General features: G+C 48.4%; 1 protein-coding gene across 2 annotated transcripts in view; it reads left to right on the forward strand.

The window, feature by feature from the left end:
* Nucleotides 1-285: 285 nt before the first annotated feature.
* The window catches only part of LOC121000817 (coiled-coil domain-containing protein 1-like), a 111,941-nt gene continuing 92,186 nt past the window's right edge, over nt 286-20,040 (forward strand). The window contains exons 1-3 of one of the 2 annotated variants that reach the window (XM_040431487.1): nt 286-574; nt 14,829-14,904; nt 17,114-17,208. In XM_040431487.1, coding sequence (XP_040287421.1) covers nt 425-574; nt 14,829-14,904; nt 17,114-17,208 — 321 coding nt within the window. In that variant the 5' untranslated portion in view covers nt 286-424. The remainder of the gene's footprint in view (nt 575-14,828; nt 14,905-17,113; nt 17,209-20,040) is intronic. The other variant, XM_040431486.1, reaches the window with a different exon arrangement.

Below are 20,040 nucleotides of genomic sequence, written 5' to 3' on the forward strand. Positions count from 1 at the left end.
AGTCATGCGGCGTAGGTGATGCTGAGCCCCATAGACGTGAATGGGGCGATTCCAAAAACAGCTGCTATACAATGTACGGTGCTGTGCTTGGTGAGCTCGGAGAAGGCCGTGGGGGTCCCGGGTGTCAGACCCCCACGATCAGATATCCTGAGGATAGGCCATCAGTAAAAATCCTGGAAAACCACTTTAGGTATGTAGTGTAGCTCCACAATACTTTTGCAATATTCCTTTAAAGAGGAGTTACACTTTATGGAGATTTCCTCGCCGTCTCTTCTCCTCCTTGTTCTTTCCTTCCAGTCTCTATAAAAGGCGTTCACTTTCCTGATTCTCTTCAGACTTAGTTTCCTCAGTCGCTCGGCAGACACATAAGGTGCAGCCTGCAGCGCAGTCAGTGTAGCGGAGCTGTGTTCCTGGACAGGGAGCGATGGGCGTCTTCCTGATTTACTTCTTATGTCTTCATACGTGTTTTGTGCTCTCAGCCCCCGTATATGAAGACGACTCCTCTGTCGTTCATGTTTCTGAGGGGCTTTACCAAGAGGAGGCAGACGACTCGGGGAGCGATGAACCCAACCTGGTAATATTACACTTATTATTACTATGCGTATCACTCTGCTGCGGTATTATTAGGTATTAGCAGTAACAGTTTTATTATCAGAGCACCTGTTCACATTGTATTTCTTTACTGCACAGTTTTACAATAAATTGCAGCGTTTTTTAGGTGCAGTTTATTTTGCTTGTGTTTTTAACATATTTTACCTATAAAAGCCGTGTAGCTTGTGGTTATTACTGCACGGATTTGACGCTCACACTGGGAGTACCAGCACTCAGAGACTTTATCTTTATTTTCCATGTGATGATTTTTATTAGTTGTAATTAGGGATGAGCGAACTTCATACTTTGACGTTCTAGTTCGTGTTCAGGTTGTGATATAATGTGAATTGCGTTATAGATACTGTTACCAAGGACCATAACGCAATTCCATGACGGAATGCCTTTAGAGTCCGTCATAGTCTATGGCCAGCATAATAGATCCGTTATGCAGCCCATAGACTTCTATTATGGCGGAATGAATAACGGAATCCTCTAAAGGCATTCCGTTATGCATTAGTCATAGAATTGCGTTATGGTCCGTGGTAACAGAAAACATTATTCACTTTTATTATTAGTAGTATTTATTGTATGTAGTATTTTTATTCAGTTTTTCGTTATTTATTATTTTATACTTTCAATTTTTTTTGGTTTGAAAAATGCATCAAAACTGATTGCACCCGCGCGGAAAAAACTGAAAGACTGAACGCAAATGCAGACAAAACTGACTGAACTTGCTTGTGAAATGGTGTGAGTTTCACTGAACGCATCCTGAGCCAATCCGTATCGTACGTGTGAAAGCAGTCTTATAGCGTCACTGGGTGAGGTGAGGTTCCAGCACCAGCACAACAAAACAAAATATACACCTGCCCGTCTGGGCTCTGCCTAATACACAGGCGGTTCTGCAGCGCACGGGGGTTAACGTCCATGGGATCCCTTTTAGATGGTATAAGTGTTTGTCGTGAAGCCAGTTGCCCGGAAGCAACAGGGGCGCAGGGCCCCCTTTATAGTGATGTGGATGGTACCCAGGGTAGGAATGCCAGAGTGGTGTTGGGGGGCCTAATCTCCCTTAAATGTGGCTGTGGCATTGTTGTTCGCAGAAAAATCAAGGGGTATTTGAATGGTGGAATGAAGAAATGAATTGGTATTAATTCTGGCAGGGAAGCACACTCGGCTCTGCTACATCAGATGCTATCTGGCTCTGCTGTCCTGATAGGATTAAATAGGAACTTTTTCCTTTGCTGTGCTTAACTTTCTGTAGTCTGGTCTGTCTTTGTCTTTATCCAGAGGAGCTTTCTCTCCCTGGCTCCAGGGGCTTGTAGCTTGGGCTTCTAAGTCCAGCAGAGCTGAGGGTGCTCTGCTGGCTGGAACACAGCCTTCCCCTCGAAGGGGGTAAGCTAGACTCACCACTGACCTTCAGGAACTAGTTCAACTCCTCCCTAGAGGGAGAGAAGAGAATCCTCTGTCCCTGTAGCTCTGCCATTGTTTCCGCCATCTGCTGGTGAACCAGGCACATTACACATAAACAGTTGCATAATCAGAAATAGCAATACACATTTTTCAGGATCTGGAAATCAATACATATGATGACATATTAACCATAAAAGATACTGGAGAGGTGTAAAAGATGGTAATGCACCTTTGGGGCGTTATAGTTCCTCTCTCACCGATAGAGTCCTGTTCACACCAGGGAAGTTCAGACTTCACACAGCCTCACGGTCAGACAGTCACCAAGCTCTATCCATGCAGGTCAGCTCTCCAGGCGTGTCTCCCCCGGACTGACAGTCTGACATCCGCTTTATTCCCCAGTAATGACCCCAGCACCATCACCTCAGGCTTAGAAATATCTGTAGTGGAAGGGTGTGGACTGGGAGGTCCCACTGCCAATCCTACCAAAATTCCAGCCCATAAAGCTTAAACAAAACACCTTCAGCAACTATGTTCTGCTGCAGCAGGTGCAGCTTCCTGGATTCATCTATCTCACCAGCTGAGGAGCCTGGGTGAGACATACACGCCCTCCAGCACTTCACCGTACACATCACATCACCATACCTCCCAACTTTTAAAAATTGCAAGGAGGGACAATATGTGCGGCGCGCATCGCTTCACTTCTTTTCATACTAGGCCACGTCTCTAACTCTGCCCAAAGCATAATTACTGACTCTGCAGCCGCCGGGGATCGGTTAGACGAGTATACCGCATGTGGAGCCCCTGGGACAACTCTTTTCTTACGCTTCAATATCCGTTTAAATATTAGCTCATAAATCATCAGATTATAGATATTTTAAGGTCCAAATTGCACCAAATAATGAAGTTCTGGTCTAATACAGAGGTAGAAACCAGACAGATAGTTTAGTAAGGAGCAATTTAGTAAATTTATTAATGCACATTTCTGCATTATTTCCCCGGGACAAAAAGAGGGACATTTAAGGATCAAAGAGGGACAGAGGGACATGGGTCAAAAACAGGGACACTTGGGAGGCATGCCACACTGAGTTATAAAAATCTAATAAAATCTCTCAATAATAATAATAAAAAATAACACATAATACAGGACCTGGCATTCTCCAGCGCTGCAGCCCGCTCCGCTCCTCCGCTTCCTGTTTGCAGGCTGCAGTGCTGATGTAGCTGTGTACTCACTGGGCTCTGCTGCTTCATGCCATGTACTGAGTCAGTGCAGTGACCGTATATATGGCTATAGCTCCACTGTGCCCTGTATACACAAGCTTGAGGTGGGTACCAGAGTGGCAGTATACCCGAGTCGTCAGTTTGCAGCACATTTTAAAAGTCTTCACACCCTTTGCTGTCCTCACATTCTGTTCTCGCGCTCCTTGTGCTGTCAGTTCTCCCATAATGAGAAAGAGAGAACAGAAGGCGAAAACCCTTCACTGATTTACTGAAAAGGAAAAACTACAATCTTACATTGACATAAGTCTTCAGCCCTTTAACTCAGGACGTAAGTCTTCAGCCCCTTAACTCGAGACATAAGTCTTCAGCCCCTTAACTCGAGACATAAGTCTTCAGCCCCTTAACTCGGGACATGAGTCTTCAGCCCCTTAACTCGGGACATAAGTCTTCAGCCCCTTAACTCGGGACATAAGTCTTCAGCCCCTTAACTCGGGACATAAGTCTTCTGTAATCAGTGTACTGGGGTGGGCTCCCCACGATACAGCAAAGTCACCGACAAGGACAGCGACACTGACACCAGCTTAATATGCACGAACAGAAACTTTACTTAGGCAAAAAATAATAATACAAGCATAACCAAAACAATACAAACAGGCATATAAAATGCTATATCCCGGACCCACAGTCAATGTCCCGGCCCACTGGACAGGCCTAGCCGATGGCGGACACAGCAGAGCCTGCAAGTCTTGCTGTGCCGCTACAGAGAACACCCCTAGCCGGTGGCAGACGGAGCAGAGCCTTCAAGTCAATAACTGCGCTGCAGTCCAGTACAGTAAAGCCTAGCAAACGATATAACCCTGACTAACTAACTAATGCGAGGCCTAGTCTAGTCTCTGTTACTTCAGGCGCCACACAATATATTACAATCAGCAACCAGGTGTACTGACCTGCGTCCGTTCTGGGCCCGAGGATGCAGCCTACCAGAGATGGCCACCAACTTCTCTGAAACCGTGCGGCCTTGCTTGATGATGAGGCCTTCTGTCCACACACTGAACTGCTCTTCCTGGGACAACCTCTCTTTCAAAAGAGCTGGATTCAGTAAGGGTATAACAGCTACTCTCCTTCTTCTGAGTGTCCATTAACTGCCGGACATCTGCAAGCCAGGATGGAATCGGATTCTGTCCCTCACAGCACAATCCTTCCACCATGCCAGATCAACACTTCCTGGTTCACTCACAGGCAGCAGCATGAGTTATCATCTGTTTTGCATATTGAAATCTCAGAGTTGTCTGGCTGTAGCTGCAAAACAGTGGCCTCCCCACTAGAAGTTGTCGCCCTCGGCAACTCTCCCCATACAAACTCATCCTGGGCATAGCGCTGTGGAGGCACACCAGCATTGGGCCTCGCTGACCTTCTCAGATTGGGGGTTTCAAAAATACTGGGGACATCAGGCATATTTGACAAGAGAGGAGCTGTTGATTGCTCAGCATTGCATCTGGGTGGCAAACCTGCCACGGCCGGAACCTCTGTGGACACTTGAGCAGGGATGACACACCATTCCTCCTCTTCCTCATCTGAGGGACTTTCCTCCATACCCTGAGCGTGAGGAGGCGCCCCCTCTACGCACATCGGCTCATCAAAATGGCAGCGTCTTAACATATTACGGTGTAAGTTCCGTGAGGGTCCCCCTGTCCCTACTGGCTCTACCTCATAGACCAGAATAGCGGGGTCTACCCTTCTCTTCACCTTGTATGAAACTGCCTCCGACCGTCCATCCAACTTCCCTGACGGCTGTTTGGCTTTGACCATCACCCGATCACCAGGGACATACCCATCTTTCTGCACTGCTCTTGGGTTAGGGTGTACCACCTGTCCCAGGCACTCCCCCACAACCTTGTGGACTGCTCTCAGCCGGCGGCGGTGCTCCTGCACCCATGCGGTGGTACTTCTCGGTGGGGGCTCCATCGGGTTAGGCATGTGGAGATCTTCAATCTCCCGTCCGGCTCATCCAAACATGAGCATATGTGGAGAGTATCCGGTGGTACTGTGTACTATGTTATTATAGGCCCACATCAACTCAGGTAGGTATGTGGGCCACTGGACTTTTTGACTGTCTTCCAGAGTCCGCAGCATCTGAAGCAAGGTGCGATTGAAGCGTTCGCACGCCCCGTTTCCTTGTGGGTGATATGGAGTGGTTCGGGAGCGTTCAATCCCATACAGTTGGTACAGTTCATTCATTAGAGTACCCTGAAAGCATGCTCCCTGGTCAGAATGTATCCTCTGTGGACATCCGAACACCTGTATAAAGTGTCTACAGACAGCTTCGGCGGCCGACTCTGCGGTTTGGACTCTGGTGGGCACAGCCACCGCATACTTGGTAAAGTGATCTGTCATAACTAAACAGTACGAGTGTCCCGAAGTAGAATATCCGATCTGTACATAATCGATCATCAGAAGTTCTAGGGGCGCTGAGGTTCGGATGGTCTACACAGGAGCCCGCTGTTCAGTTCTCTTACTCAACCCACAGGATCGACACTTAAGACATGCCGCGGCCACCATGTCGGCCAGATCTGGACAGTATACCAGCTGTTGGAGACACTTGAACGTTTTGTCGCTCCCAAAATGAGCTCCCTTTTCATGAGCTTCCCTGGTGGCCTCCGGTCCCAACGACATGGGAATGACAATCTGTTGCCGGTACTGCAGCTCTGACTGTAAGTATATGATCCGACACAGGAGGCCCTGGGTAATTGTCAGCTTGTCCCACTGCCTTAACAACTTCTGACCCTCTGGGGTCAGGAGGGCTCGTTCTTCTGGCCGAGGCCAGATCTTGCTCCAAACCCATTCTTTCACTTTCCACAAATCCCGGCAGCTATCCTGGACTCTCTCCCAATCAGTCAACGTTTTCCCCAGCACCAGCGTCATTCCAGACGCCACCCCACTTGAATGTGCCACATCCAGGAACAGAGGTAAGCGACCAAGGTCAGGAGTTTCAGTATCCTCTAACTCCTCATCGGCTCTCTGAGTCGAATGTCCTACTGGAACTCGAGAGAGTGCATCGGCGTTGCCGTTCTCCCTACCGGACCGGAACTTGATGCGGTATTGGTACTTAGAGAGGCGGGCCAACCATCTTTGCTCGAGTGCGCCAAGCTTGGCATTCTCCAGGTGTGCCAATGGGTTGTTGTCCATCATCACGGTCAATTCTGCACCAGTCAGATATTCTGCAAACCTTTTGGTCATGGCCCACACCAGTGCCAGTAGTTCCAGTTTAAAGGAGCTATAGTTATCAGTAGGGTTGTCCCGATACCACTTTTTTAGGACCGAGTACAAGTACCGATACTTTTTTTCAAGTAGTCACCGATACCGAATACCGATACTTTTTTAAAATGTCATGTGACCGTTTTGGGGGATCTGTGGATCTGTGGATGACGCACTGTCATGTGGGGGATCTGTGGATGGCACTGTTATGGGGGACCTGTGGATGGCACTGTTATGGGGGATCTGTGGATGGCACTGTTATGGGGGATCTGTGGATGGCACTGTTATGGGGGATCTGTGGATGGCACTGTTATGGGGGATCTGTGGATGGCACTGTTATGGGGGATCTGTGGATGGCACTGTTATGGGGGATCTGTGGATGGCACTGTTATGGGGGATCTGTGGATGGCACTGTTATGGGGATCTGTGGATGGTGCTGTTATGGGGGATCTGTGGATGGCACTGTTATGGGGATCTGTGGATGGTGCTGTTATGGGGGATCTGTGGATGGCACTGTTATGGGGGATCTGTGGATGGCACTGTTATGGGGATCTGTGGATGGCACTGTTATGGGGGATCTGTGGATGGCACTGTTATGGGGATCTGTGGATGGCACTGTTATGGGGATTTGTGGATGGCACTGTTATGGGGATCTGTGGATGGTACTGCTATGGGGTGGGATATCTGTGGATGGCATTGTTATGGGGTGGGGGGATCTGAGGATGGCATTGTTATTTGGTGGGGGATCTGTGGATGGTGCTGTTATAGGGGATCTGTGGATGGAACTGTTATGGGGAGGATCTGTGGATGACACTGCTATATGTCATCCACAGATCCCCCTCATAACAGTGTCCCCCAATACACCGGGCCCCGCCGCTCACCGAAGTATTTTTTTATAAACGTGAATCCTTATCCAGTTATTAAGTTGAACTAACGCTGCCCTCTCCCATGTTCCCCTGTATCCCCCTGTATCCCCACAGCACTTACTTAAGCTTCCATAGCAGGCAGAGCAGACGGCAGCAGTAACGTCACTCACTGACGTTGCGCGTCTGCTCCGCCTGCTTCACTCATAAAGTGGGCGGAGCAGGCGCTCTACGTCAGTGAGTGACGTTACTGCTGCCGTCTGCTCTGCCTGCTATGGAAGCTTAAGTAAGTGCTATGGGGATACAGGGGGGACATGGGAACATGGGAGAGGGCAGCGTTAGTTCAAAAAAGTATTCTATTTATGTATCGGGGCGGGGTATCGGCGGCTGAGTACCGCCGAGAAAACTCGGAATCGGTCCCGATACCGATACTAGTATCGGTATCGGGACAACCCTAGTTATCAGGGTTGCGTTCTGACTCTTAGGGACCGGCTCCCACAGGCGATGACTCTCTCCCGCCCCCGGACCATGTAGGCTTCCATCAGTATACAGCAGGAATGGGGTATCAAACCGCGCGTAAGCCAGAATAAGGGCATTGGTCAGCGCCTCTTTCACTGCTTCAAAGGCTTCTTGTTGCCGGGGCCCCCAGTTCACGGGGCGTTTCTTCGGGCATCCAGCCGTGCCTCTTAGCAACTCGTTTAAAGGGCCCACCAGATGAGCGAATTTGGGTATAAACCTCCTGTAGTAGCCGGCCAGTCCCACGAACGCTCGTACCTCCCGTAGCGTACATGGCCGGGGCCACTTCTGAACGGCCTCCACCTTGCCGGGGGCCGGTTTTACCCCCTCCTGGGTGACCACATGTCCTAAGTACTTTATCTGCTGTCAGAACAGCTGGCATTTCTTTGGCTTGATCTTGAGCCCATGGTCTCGTAGCCGTCCCAAGACTTGTCACAGCTTCTGGAGGTGATCTTCAAACGAAGCCCTGAACACTATTATGTCATCCATGTATATCAATACTGATTCGAAGTTGAGGTCACCCAGACAGTATTTCATCAATCGCTGGAATGTCCCCGGAGCATTGGAGAGACCGAAGGGCATCCGGTTGAACTCGTAGAGTCCCATAGGTAGAATGAAGGCCGTCTTGGCTTTGTCCTTCTTGGCCACCGGCACCTGCCAGTACCCACTAGCCAGGTCAAGAGTTGAGAAGAACTTTGCTTGGCTTAGGGCTGATAATGACTCTTCAATCCGCAGAAGGGGGTAGGCATCCCGGACGGTCTGAGCATTCAGCTTCCGATAATCCACGCAGAATCGGAGACTCCCGTCTTTCTTCCATACCAAGACTATCGGAGCAGCCCACAGACTTTGACTCTCCTGGATAACCCGGTTCTCCAACATGCTGGCCACCATATCTTTCACCTCCTGATACATCTTAGGTGGAATCTGCCGGTAAATCTCCTGAAATTCCCAGAGGGTGTCTTCCTGCAGCTTTTGTTCCCCCGGGGTCAGGGTTCTGCAGTCCACCCCCATACGGGCCACAATCACTCGACCGTTCCACTCCGCTGTCGGGTTTTCCCTTGAATGGATCTCCACAGCATAGGTCCAGCCTGATCTCCTATCCGGCTGCAGCGTAAAGCCCCTTCGTCGAGCGATACCCCCTTCGGACACATAAACTTTGGCCAGCAGGGTGTTTGCGGGGACGGTTAACTCACAGTCCTCAACATTACAGCAGCGTATAGGCACACATTCGTCTTTCACAACGGCAAGGGCCCGGGCTACCAGTGGGCGAATCTGCGTTTCTTCTTGATAAGCGGGCTCGATCAGAACCTCTAGTCCATTCAGTCGTTGTCCAGCCCCCACTGGCAGCATCAATATTCGCTCCTGACGAGGTGGGATCTTCAACGGAGTCCTCAGTAGCACCCTCACGTCTAGCAATGGCCTGTCCAGACAGGTTACTCTTTTGCAGGCTACAGCTCCTCACCATTTGTTGAAGGACCTTCTGGGTAGGTCGGTGTGCGGTGGCCCGTTTCCAGTACTTCGGCCCTTCCTTGACATAGAGTGTCACAGCCAGACAGCTGAGAAGCGCTCACAGGAGCTTCTCAGATCCTCCTCCTTGAATTTCTTTGTTTTGGTTTAGTTTCTCATCTCGTTAGTCTATCTCAGCTGTCATGCAGTTAGACTGATCGCTACCCTTTAAGTTCCTCCCCATAATGCAGTAGTGTGCGGCTGATACAACTTCCTGGAGTGTGTGTGCATGCAGTTCCCAGTTCCCAGTTCCCAGTTGTCATTCGTCTGCAAGATAAGTGCTGTTTATGTATTTATGATTTTGTCTTTTCTGGATCCAGGTGACCCTGACTCCCTCCGTGTCAGTGTAGGGAGCCGGTGGTCGTGTCCCTTCACTATTGTAGGGTCTTCAGGTAATAGATAGCCGAGGAACGTGGATATGCGGCCATCCACCTTTGGGGTGTTCGCATAGGCTGAGCAGTGAGGGAGAGCGGCAGGTCTATTGCAGGGGTCTCCCTTTGTTCCTTAGTTGTGGATCCAGAGAGACATTGTTTATATGGTATTGTCTTGTTTCCTGTACACCATCCGTGACATAGAGTTGATGATCTAGGTCTCTCAGTATATTCATGCCCAGGGTCACGTCCATTCCTTTCCGGGACGAATGGTCCACCAGCACGACCCCTTTCTTGCCGATGTCTTGCCCAAACAGTTGGACCCGCATTCAGACTATCCCTCGAACATCCATCTCTCTATTATCGGCAGCAGTCAGCCTGATGACGCTCCCGTCTTCGGGCTCCATCATATGCCCAAAGTGCCTCTCGAAGAACTCCAAAGGCATTAGAGTGCATTCTGACCCTGTATCAACTAGGCAGCAAACCTTTCAGCCCTCAAACTCGGCTTCTAATACAGGGCTGCTGGAATACAGATCACGTTCTTCACGTAGAGGGCTTAACTTCTGGTGCACCGCCGCAGGACGCCCAGCTACTGCAGCGGTCGGAAGTTTAAAGTCGGCTAAGATGCTACCTGTTCTGGGTACTCTCTGGCCATATGGCCATACTTTCGGCAAACCCAACAGAGAGGCCCTCTCCTGCCCAGCCCCCTCACCGGGGTTGTTCTGGGTGGAGTGGCACGAGGTGCGGGGACAGTTTCCGGAGGCCGGGACGGTTCTGCCTTCATCTGGGACACTTCCAGCCGAAGCTCTTTCAATTCCGGACTACATCCTTTAAGGACTCCGATTCCTCAGATCCCGGCCGGTCCCTTGTAACATGCGCGCTATTCACCACTCTCACTGCCATAGGTATGGGCTCTTCCTCTCTCTCTACGGCGGTAAGTAAACGCTGTAGAATGTCATATCGGCCATTGTTCGGGTCATCTCTTGTAATTTATCTTGTAGGAATTTATTGGAGAGCCCCACTATGAACTGATCTCGTAGAAGCCAGTCCACCTCCCGGAAGGCGCCCATAGCCTCAGGGTCTCGTCATTGTATCTCATTCAGTGTTTCCTGTAGAGCATTGGAATATTGCATCAGGGTCTCGCCCTCTCGATGGGGTCGGTTAAAGAAGTGACTCCGTAACTGTACCACTTTGGCCTGCCCCCCTTGGGCTCTCTCTAGCAGGGAGAATATCTTCTCTAGGGTATCTCTCTCAGAGTCAGGCCTTACCATTACTGTCCACCTGACGTCACCCTCTAGGGCTCCTAATGCAACCTCAGCCTGCAGTTCGGGGGTCAGGTAACACATTTTAACCGCACTTCGCACCCTTTCAGTCCAGTCCTGCAATGTCATGTTGTTACCGTCATACTTTGGAAGATAACGCACCAGTGCCCCTACAGGGATGTATCCTACTGGGGTAGCCTTATTGTTGGGGGCAAGCTAGACTTGCGCCTGTGCACCCTGGGCTGGGTCCTGATCCACTGGCGCCGGGGACAATCTCCCGCAGAGTTCCCGTCCATAACGGTCGATGTATCCTGCCGACTACGCCAAGTTGCAAGCCGTGTACCGGGGTGGGCTCCCCAGGATACAGCGAAGTCACCGACAAGGAAAGCGACACTGACACCAGCTTAATATGTACGAACAGAAACTTTACTTAGGCAAAAAGTAATATTACAAGCATAACCAAAACAATACAAACAGGCATAGAAAACGCTATATCCTGGACCCACAGTCAATGTCCCGGCCCACTGGACAGGCCTGCAAGTCGTGCTGTGCGCTACAGAGAACACCCCAAGCCGGTGGCAGCAGAGCCTGCAAGTCAATAACTGCGCTGCAGTCCAGTACAGTAAAGCCTAGCAAATGATATAATCCTGACTAACTAACTAATGCGAGGCCTAGGCTAGTCTCTGTTACTTCAGGCGCCACACAATATATTACAATCAGCAACCAGGTGTACTGACCTGCGTCCGTTCTGGGCCCAAGGATGCAGCCTACCAGTGATGGCCACCAACTTCTCTGCAACCGTGCGGCCTTGCTTGATGATGAGGCCTTCTGTCCACACACTGAACTGGTCTTCCTGGGACAACCTCTCTTTCAAAAGAGCTGGATTCCGTAAGGGTATAACAGCTACTCTCCTTCTTCTGAGTGTCCATTAACTGCCGGACATCTGCAAGCCAGGATGGAATCGGATTCAGTCTCTCACAGCACAATCCTTCTACCATGCCAGATCAACACTTCCTGGTTCACTCGCAGGCAGCAGCATGAGTCATCATCTGTTTTGCATATTCAAATCTCAGAGTGTGCTGGCTGTAGCTGCAAAACAGTGGCCTCTAGTGCCCGGAATGCCAAATGACAGTTTAAGTACAGACATTATGCAGAAATAGCTGTTTCACAATCTCACACTTCAGCCCCTTTACTCAGGACATAAGTCTTCAGCCCCTTTAGCAGTGATTCCAGCCTCCAGTCTTCTTGGAGATGATGCCACAAGATTTACTCCTGGATTTGGGGATTTTCGGCCATTCTTCTCTGCAGATCCTTTCCACCTCTGTCAGGTTGGATGGGGACCGTCAGTGGACAGCCATTTTCAGGTCTCTCCAGAGATGTTCCATTGGGGTCAGGGCTCTGGCTGGGCTCCTCAAGGACATTCTCAGAGTTGTCCCTAAGCTGTTCCTGTGTTGTCTTGGTTCTGTCCTTAGGGTCAACGAGGGATGAGCGACCCGGAAACCCCATTTACTTTATTATTTTACATTATAACATGGAAGTAAAATGTCCATTAAGGGTTAAAAAAAAAATACAAAAATTAATCACCCCATCCACTTGATCGCGCAGCCGGGATCCTCTTCTTTGTTCTTCTTGAACGACCTGCAATAGGACCTTCGCTGACGTCATCGCGCTCACCACGTGGTTTGCAGGTCCTGCAAGAAGAAGAAAAAAGACGATAACGGCTGCACGATCAAGTGGATGAGGTAAGTAATTTTTGTATTATTTTTTTAACCCTTAATGGACATTTTAGTTAGCATTCTGTATTAAAGAATGCTATTATTTTCCCTTATAACCATGTTATAATGGAAAATAATAAAATCTACAGAACACCGATCCCAAACCCGAACTTCAGTGAAGAAGTCCGGGTTCGGGTCTTGGTACCAAACATAAAGTTTTTCATCACGCGCGTGCAAAAGGCATTGCACTCGTGCGGAAAAAACTGAAGAACGCAATGATTTTCCCTGAACGCACCCGCATCCTATCCAGCCCTCACCTGCGACGCCCTTGTGAAAGAGGCCTTAGAATTGAGGTCAGAAAGTTCCATCTTGGTTCCATCAGAGCAGAGAATCTTGTTCCTCACAGTCTGAGGTCCTTTAGATGATTTTCTAAAAACTCCAGGCGGCTTTCATGTGTCTTTTACTGAGAAGAGGCTTCTTTCTAGCTGCTCTGCCACAAAGCCCAGATTGGTGGAGGCTGCAGTGATGGTCGACCTTCTGGAAGTTTCTCCCATCTGCACACAGGATCTTTGGAGCTCAGCCAGGTGGACCATTGGGTTCTTGGTCAACTCTCTTACCTAGCCACTTAGTTTGGTGGGGCGGCAGCTCTAGTAAGAGTCCTGGTTGTTCCAAACTTCTTCCATGTAAGAATTATGGAGACCAATGTGCTCTTGGGAACTTCCAGTGCAGTGCAAATGTCTTTGTTCCCTTCTCCAGATCTGAGCCTCCACACGATCCTGTCTCTGAGCTCTACAGTCAGTTCTTTCCTCCTCATGGCATGGTTTTTGCTTTGAAATGCATTGTCAGTTGTGAGAAAAATGTTGTCACAAACCAGCGGGGGAAGACCCATTATGCCCCGTGATCAACCTCCTCCTAGGTCATTGTGTAAGTGAACCCATCATTCTTTAGCATTCCTTATGGTGAGGATAGATTTTTCCGAGGGGAACACCAGGTTGCTACCCCTTGAGGAGGATTGGCACATGAAGAAGCTGGTCCAGGTGGACCAGGAGGTACCATAGCAAGGTACCAGAGGTATGGATGTAGTCAACAGGCAGAGTCTTAACCAGGAGTGACAGAGCAGAACCGAGGATGAGGCAGAGGCGTAGTCATACAAGCAATGGGTCAGGGCAGGTGGCACAGATACAGGTCAGGCAATCCGGGTCATCCACAGAAGAGTCGAGAAGGAGCAGGTAAGGATCAGACAGGTAGCGGAATCCAGAAGACAAGCACGCGTCAAGAGCACAAGCACAGACAAATTCACCTTTGCAGGACACAAAGAAGCTTTGATGCTCATGCACCTGGGAAGAGGACTGGACCACCCAAATAGGTGCAGGATGGCAGGGATTGGTTAAACAGGACACATGTACAAAAAATTTAGGCCCCTTTCACACGAGCGAGTTTTCTGCGCAGGTGCAATGCGTGACATGACCGTATAGCACCCGCACTGAATCCAGACCCATTTATTTCAATGGGTCTGTGTACAAGAGCGTTTTTTTACACTCATCAGTTCTGCGTTGCGCTAAAAACTCAGCATGTTCTATATTCTCCGTTTTTCACGCAGCCCTGGCCCATAGAAGTGAATGGGGCTTCAGTGAAAAATGCATTGCATCCGGAAGCAAGTGCGGGTGCGATGCGTATTTCACTGATGGTTGCTAAGAGATGTTGTTTGTAAACCTTCCGTTTTTTATCACGCGCGTGAAAAACGCATCAAAACGCATTGCACCCGCGCGGAAAAAACTGAACAACAGAACACAATTGCAGACAAAACTGACTGAACCTGCTTGCAAAATTGTGTGAGTTTCACTGAACGCATCCGTAGCCAATCCGTCATGCCCGGGAGCGGACAATGACAGAGGCAGCAAGAGAGGACAGTGCTCGCCGAACACGGAGCCCAGGACTGAGGCGGTGAGAACATCGACAGTCAGCAAACACCGTTATAAGTGTCCATGCAGAATTTTAGTTTTTTATCAATGCTCTGTGTCTTCTGTGTCTCTTCTGTTTTCTTGCATTAACATGAATTTTATTTTGTTTACTTTTTTATCATCATTTTATTCTCTTACATCTTTCTTTTTCCAAATCATACAGGATGACGATGCAGGGGACGCCTCAGAACCTGATGAAGATCTTCCAATAGAATCCATGGACAGGATCCATCTATCTGGTATATTTTTGATATTTCCAAAACCATTATTGCCTTTCACCTGATCGTTTTGCTGATCTTAGGATAAATCACATTTTCTGCCTCCTGTAACGGCTCCTAGAAGATTGCGTCTCGCTCTCCAGGAACTAATGCTGATGTGAATAAACACCGTGTGATGCTTCATTTACCCTGCGGGGGGCGCTGCAGAGAAATCCAAACCCCACAGATTACAGCTGATTGCTGAGGGTTGTACAGAAATCAAGTTGAGCAAGAAAATAAAAATAAAACCTTGATGTTTTCTCATCATGTATTTGTGAATATTTCATAGAGTGCGGTATCTGGATTCGCCATGTAACCGCTCTCTGGGTGGCTTGTTAATAAAGCAGCTCTCTCTTCCTCTCTCCCAGCAGGTCTGGACTTAATAAATATTTCTTAGCTTTTATTTACATTTGAGCAAAAAGTGTCCAAAATTATTCATCCCCTTCTCAATAATCAATAGAAAAGCCTTTATTGGCTATTCCAGCAATCGAACGCTTCCTATAATTGCAGACCAGCTTTTTGCAGGTCTCCACAGGTATTTTTGCCCATTCATCTTTAGCAATGAGCTCCAAATCTTTCAGGTTGGAGGGTCTTCTTGCCATTACCCTGATCTTTAGCTCCCTCCACAGATTCTCAATTGGATCCAAGTCTGGACTCTGGCTGGGCCGCTCCAGAACGTTAATGTTGTTGTCTGCTAACCATTTCTTCACCACTTTTGCTGTGTGTTTTGGGTCATTGTCATGCTGAAATGTCCACTGGTGCCCAAGGCCATGTTTCTCTGCAGACCACCTGATGTTGTCGGTGAGAATCCTCATGTATTGCTCTTTTTTCATGGTGCCGTTTACTGTGATTTGGTTCCCTGCTCCATTGGCTGAAAAACACCCCCAAAGCATTAGGTTCCCACCACCATGTCTGACAGTGGGGATGGTGTTCTCTGGGTTGACGGCTTCTCCTTTTTTACGCCAAATGAAGGAAACATTATTGTGACCAAACAATTCAATTTTTGTTTAATCTGAACATAACACAGAAGACCACAAGTCTTCTTCTTTGTCCAGATGAGCTTTTGCAAAGGCCAAGCGAGCTTTTGTGTGCCTTATCTGGAGAAGTGGCGTCCTCCTTGGTCTGCATTGTGTAGTGTCCGTTGGATTGTCTGCCTTGAGACATTGCCACCAGCAGAGCCCAGATTCACCAGGATGGCCTTGGTGGTGATCCTTGGATTCCTTTTCACCTCTCTAACTATCCTCCTGGCCAGCACAGGTGTCACTTTTGGCTTCCGACCACGTCCTCTGAGATTTTCCACAGTGCGGAACATCTTGTATTTTTTGCTCAAATGTAAATAAAAGCTGAGAAATGTTTTTCCCCACAATAATGCCTCTTGTACATCGTCTTATTATCTTTTGGGAGACACCTATGTCATTTCCCGTCAAAAAAATTACTTGCTGGTTGAATAAAAGTAACTTTAAGTCAAAATTTTCCAGGGGTATGAATAATTATGGGCAGCACTGTATATATGTATAATGTGGAGTTACGCAATATACCAAAAGTGGTTTTCCGAGAGCTTTTTGTTGATGACCTACCTGGATAGCTCATCAGTATCTGATCGGTGGGGGTCCAACACCTGGTTCCCCCGTCGATTTAGCTGGTTGAGAAGGCAGTGGTGCTGACAGTAGCGCCGCGGACTTCTCCAGCTTTTTCTAGTCCATGTGACAATTTCATCAGTCATGCGGCGTACGTGATGCTGAGCCCCATAGACGTGAATGGGGCGATTCCAAAAACAGCTGCTATACAATGTACGGTGCTGTGCTTGGTGAGCTCGGAGAAGGCCGCGGGGGTCCCGGGTGTCAGATATCCAGATATCCTGAGGATAGGCCATCAGTAAAAAATCCTGGAAAACCTCTTTAGGTATAAAGTTTAGCTCCACAATACTTTTGCAATATTCCTTTAAAGAGGAGTTACACTTTATGGAGATTTCCTCGCCGTCTCTTCTCCTCCTTGTTCTTTCCTTCCAGTCTCTATAAAAGGCGTTCACTTTCCTGATTCTCTTCAGACTTAGTTTCCTCAGTCGCTCGGCAGACACATAAGGTGCAGCCTGCAGCGCAGTCAGTGTAGCGGAGCTGTGTTCCTGGACAGGGAGCGATGGGCGTCTTCCTGATTTACTTCTTATGTCTTCATACGTGTTTTGTGCTCTCAGCCCCCGGATATGAAGACGACTCCTCTGTCGATCATCTTTCTGAGGGGCATTCCCAAGTGGAGGCAGACGACTCGGAGAGCGATGCATCCGACCTGGTAATATTACACTTATTATTACTATGCGTATCACTCTGCTGCGGTATTATTAGGTATTAGCAGTAACAGTTTTATTATCAGAGCACCTGTTCACATTGTATTTCTTTACTGCACAGTTTTACAATAAATTGCAGCGTTTTTTCGGTGCAGGTTATTTTGCTTGTGTTTTTAACATATTTTACCTATAAAAGCCGTGTAGCTTGTTGTTATTACTGCACGGATTTGAGGAAGTTCTAGTTCGTGTTCAGGTTGTGGTATAATGTGAATCCTCTAAAGCAGGGTCGATGTATCCTGCCGACTACGCCAAGTTGCAAGCCGTGTACCGGGGTGGGCTCCCCAGGATACAGCGAAGTCACCGACAAGGAAAGCGACACTGACACCAGCTTAATATGTACGAACAGAAACTTTACTTAGGCAAAAAGTAATATTACAAGCATAACCAAAACAATACAAACAGGCATAGAAAACGCTATATCCTGGACCCACAGTCAATGTCCCGGCCCACTGGACAGGCCTGCAAGTCGTGCTGTGCGCTACAGAGAACACCCCAAGCCGGTGGCAGCAGAGCCTGCAAGTCAATAACTGCGCTGCAGTCCAGTACAGTAAAGCCTAGCAAATGATATAATCCTGACTAACTAACTAATGCGAGGCCTAGGCTAGTCTCTGTTACTTCAGGCGCCACACAATATATTACAATCAGCAACCAGGTGTACTGACCTGCGTCCGTTCTGGGCCCAAGGATGCAGCCTACCAGTGATGGCCACCAACTTCTCTGCAACCGTGCGGCCTTGCTTGATGATGAGGCCTTCTGTCCACACACTGAACTGGTCTTCCTGGGACAACCTCTCTTTCAAAAGAGCTGGATTCCGTAAGGGTATAACAGCTACTCTCCTTTTTCTGAGTGTCCATTAACTGCCGGACATCTGCAAGCCAGGATGGAATCGGATTCAGTCTCTCACAGCACAATCCTTCTACCATGCCAGATCAACACTTCCTGGTTCACTCGCAGGCAGCAGCATGAGTCATCATCTGTTTTGCATATTTAAATCTCAGAGTGTGCTGGCTGTAGCTGCAAAACAGTGGCCTCTAGTGCCCGGAATGCCAAATGACAGTTTAAGTACAGACATTATGCAGAAATAGCTGTTTCACAATCTCACACTTCAGCCCCTTTACTCAGGACATAAGTCTTCAGCCCCTTTAGCAGTGATTCCAGCCTCCAGTCTTCTTGGAGATGATGCCACAAGATTTACTCCTGGATTTGGGGATTTTCGGCCATTCTTCTCTGCAGATCCTTTCCACCTCTGTCAGGTTGGATGGGGACCGTCAGTGGACAGCCATTTTCAGGTCTCTCCAGAGATGTTCCATTGGGGTCAGGGCTCTGGCTGGGCTCCTCAAGGACATTCTCAGAGTTGTCCCTAAGCTGTTCCTGTGTTGTCTTGGTTCTGTCCTTAGGGTCAACGAGGGATGAGCGACCCGGAAACCCCATTTACTTTATTATTTTACATTATAACATGGAAGTAAAATGTCCATTAAGGGTTAAAAAAAAAATACAAAAATTAATCACCCCATCCACTTGATCGCGCAGCCGGGATCCTCTTCTTTGTTCTTCTTGAACGACCTGCAATAGGACCTTCGCTGACGTCATCGCGCTCACCACGTGGTTTGCAGGTCCTGCAAGAAGAAGAAAAAAGACGATAACGGCTGCACGATCAAGTGGATGAGGTAAGTAATTTTTGTATTATTTTTTTAACCCTTAATGGACATTTTAGTTAGCATTCTGTATTAAAGAATGCTATTATTTTCCCTTATAACCATGTTATAATGGAAAATAATAAAATCTACAGAACACCGATCCCAAACCCGAACTTCAGTGAAGAAGTCCGGGTTCGGGTCTTGGTACCAAACATAAAGTTTTTCATCACGCGCGTGCAAAACGCATTGCACTCGTGCGGAAAAAACTGAACAACGCAATGATTTTCCCTGAACGCACCCACATCCTATCCAGCCCTCACCTGCGACGCCCTTGTGAAAGAGGCCTTAGAATTGAGGTCAGAAAGTTCCATCTTGGTTCCATCAGAGCAGAGAATCTTGTTCCTCACAGTCTGAGGTCCTTTAGATGATTTTCTAAAAACTCCAGGCGGCTTTCATGTGTCTTTTACTGAGAAGAGGCTTCTTTCTAGCTGCTCTGCCACAAAGCCCAGATTGGTGGAGGCTGCAGTAATGGTCGACCTTCTGGAAGTTTCTCCCATCTGCACACAGGATCTTTGGAGCTCAGCCAGGTGGACCATTGGGTTCTTGGTCAACTCTCTTACCTAGCCACTTAGTTTGGTGGGGCGGCAGATCTAGTAAGAGTCCTGGTTGTTCCAAACTTCTTCCATGTAAGAATTATGGAGACCAATGTGCTCTTGGGAACTTCCAGTGCAGTGCAAATGTCTTTGTTCCCTTCTCCAGATCTGAGCCTCCACACGATCCTGTCTCTGAGCTCTACAGTCAGTTCTTTCCTCCTCATGGCATGGTTTTTGCTTTGAAATGCATTGTCAGTTGTGAGAAAAATGTTGTCACAAACCAGCGGGGGAAGACCCATTATGCCCCGTGATCAACCTCCTCCTAGGTCATTGTGTAAGTGAACCCATCATTCTTTAGCATTCCTTATGGTGAGGATAGTTTTTCCGAGGGGAACACCAGGTTGCTACCCCTTGAGGAGGATTGGCACATGAAGAAGCTGGTCCAGGTGGACCAGGAGGTACCATAGCAAGGTACCAGAGGTATGGATGTAGTCAACAGGCAGAGTCTTAACCAGGAGTGACAGAGCAGAACCGAGGATGAGGCAGA

The sequence above is a fragment of the Bufo bufo genome, chromosome 5 (assembly GCF_905171765.1).
Source record: "Bufo bufo chromosome 5, aBufBuf1.1, whole genome shotgun sequence".
In the NCBI taxonomy this organism is placed as follows: Eukaryota; Metazoa; Chordata; class Amphibia; order Anura; family Bufonidae; genus Bufo; species Bufo bufo.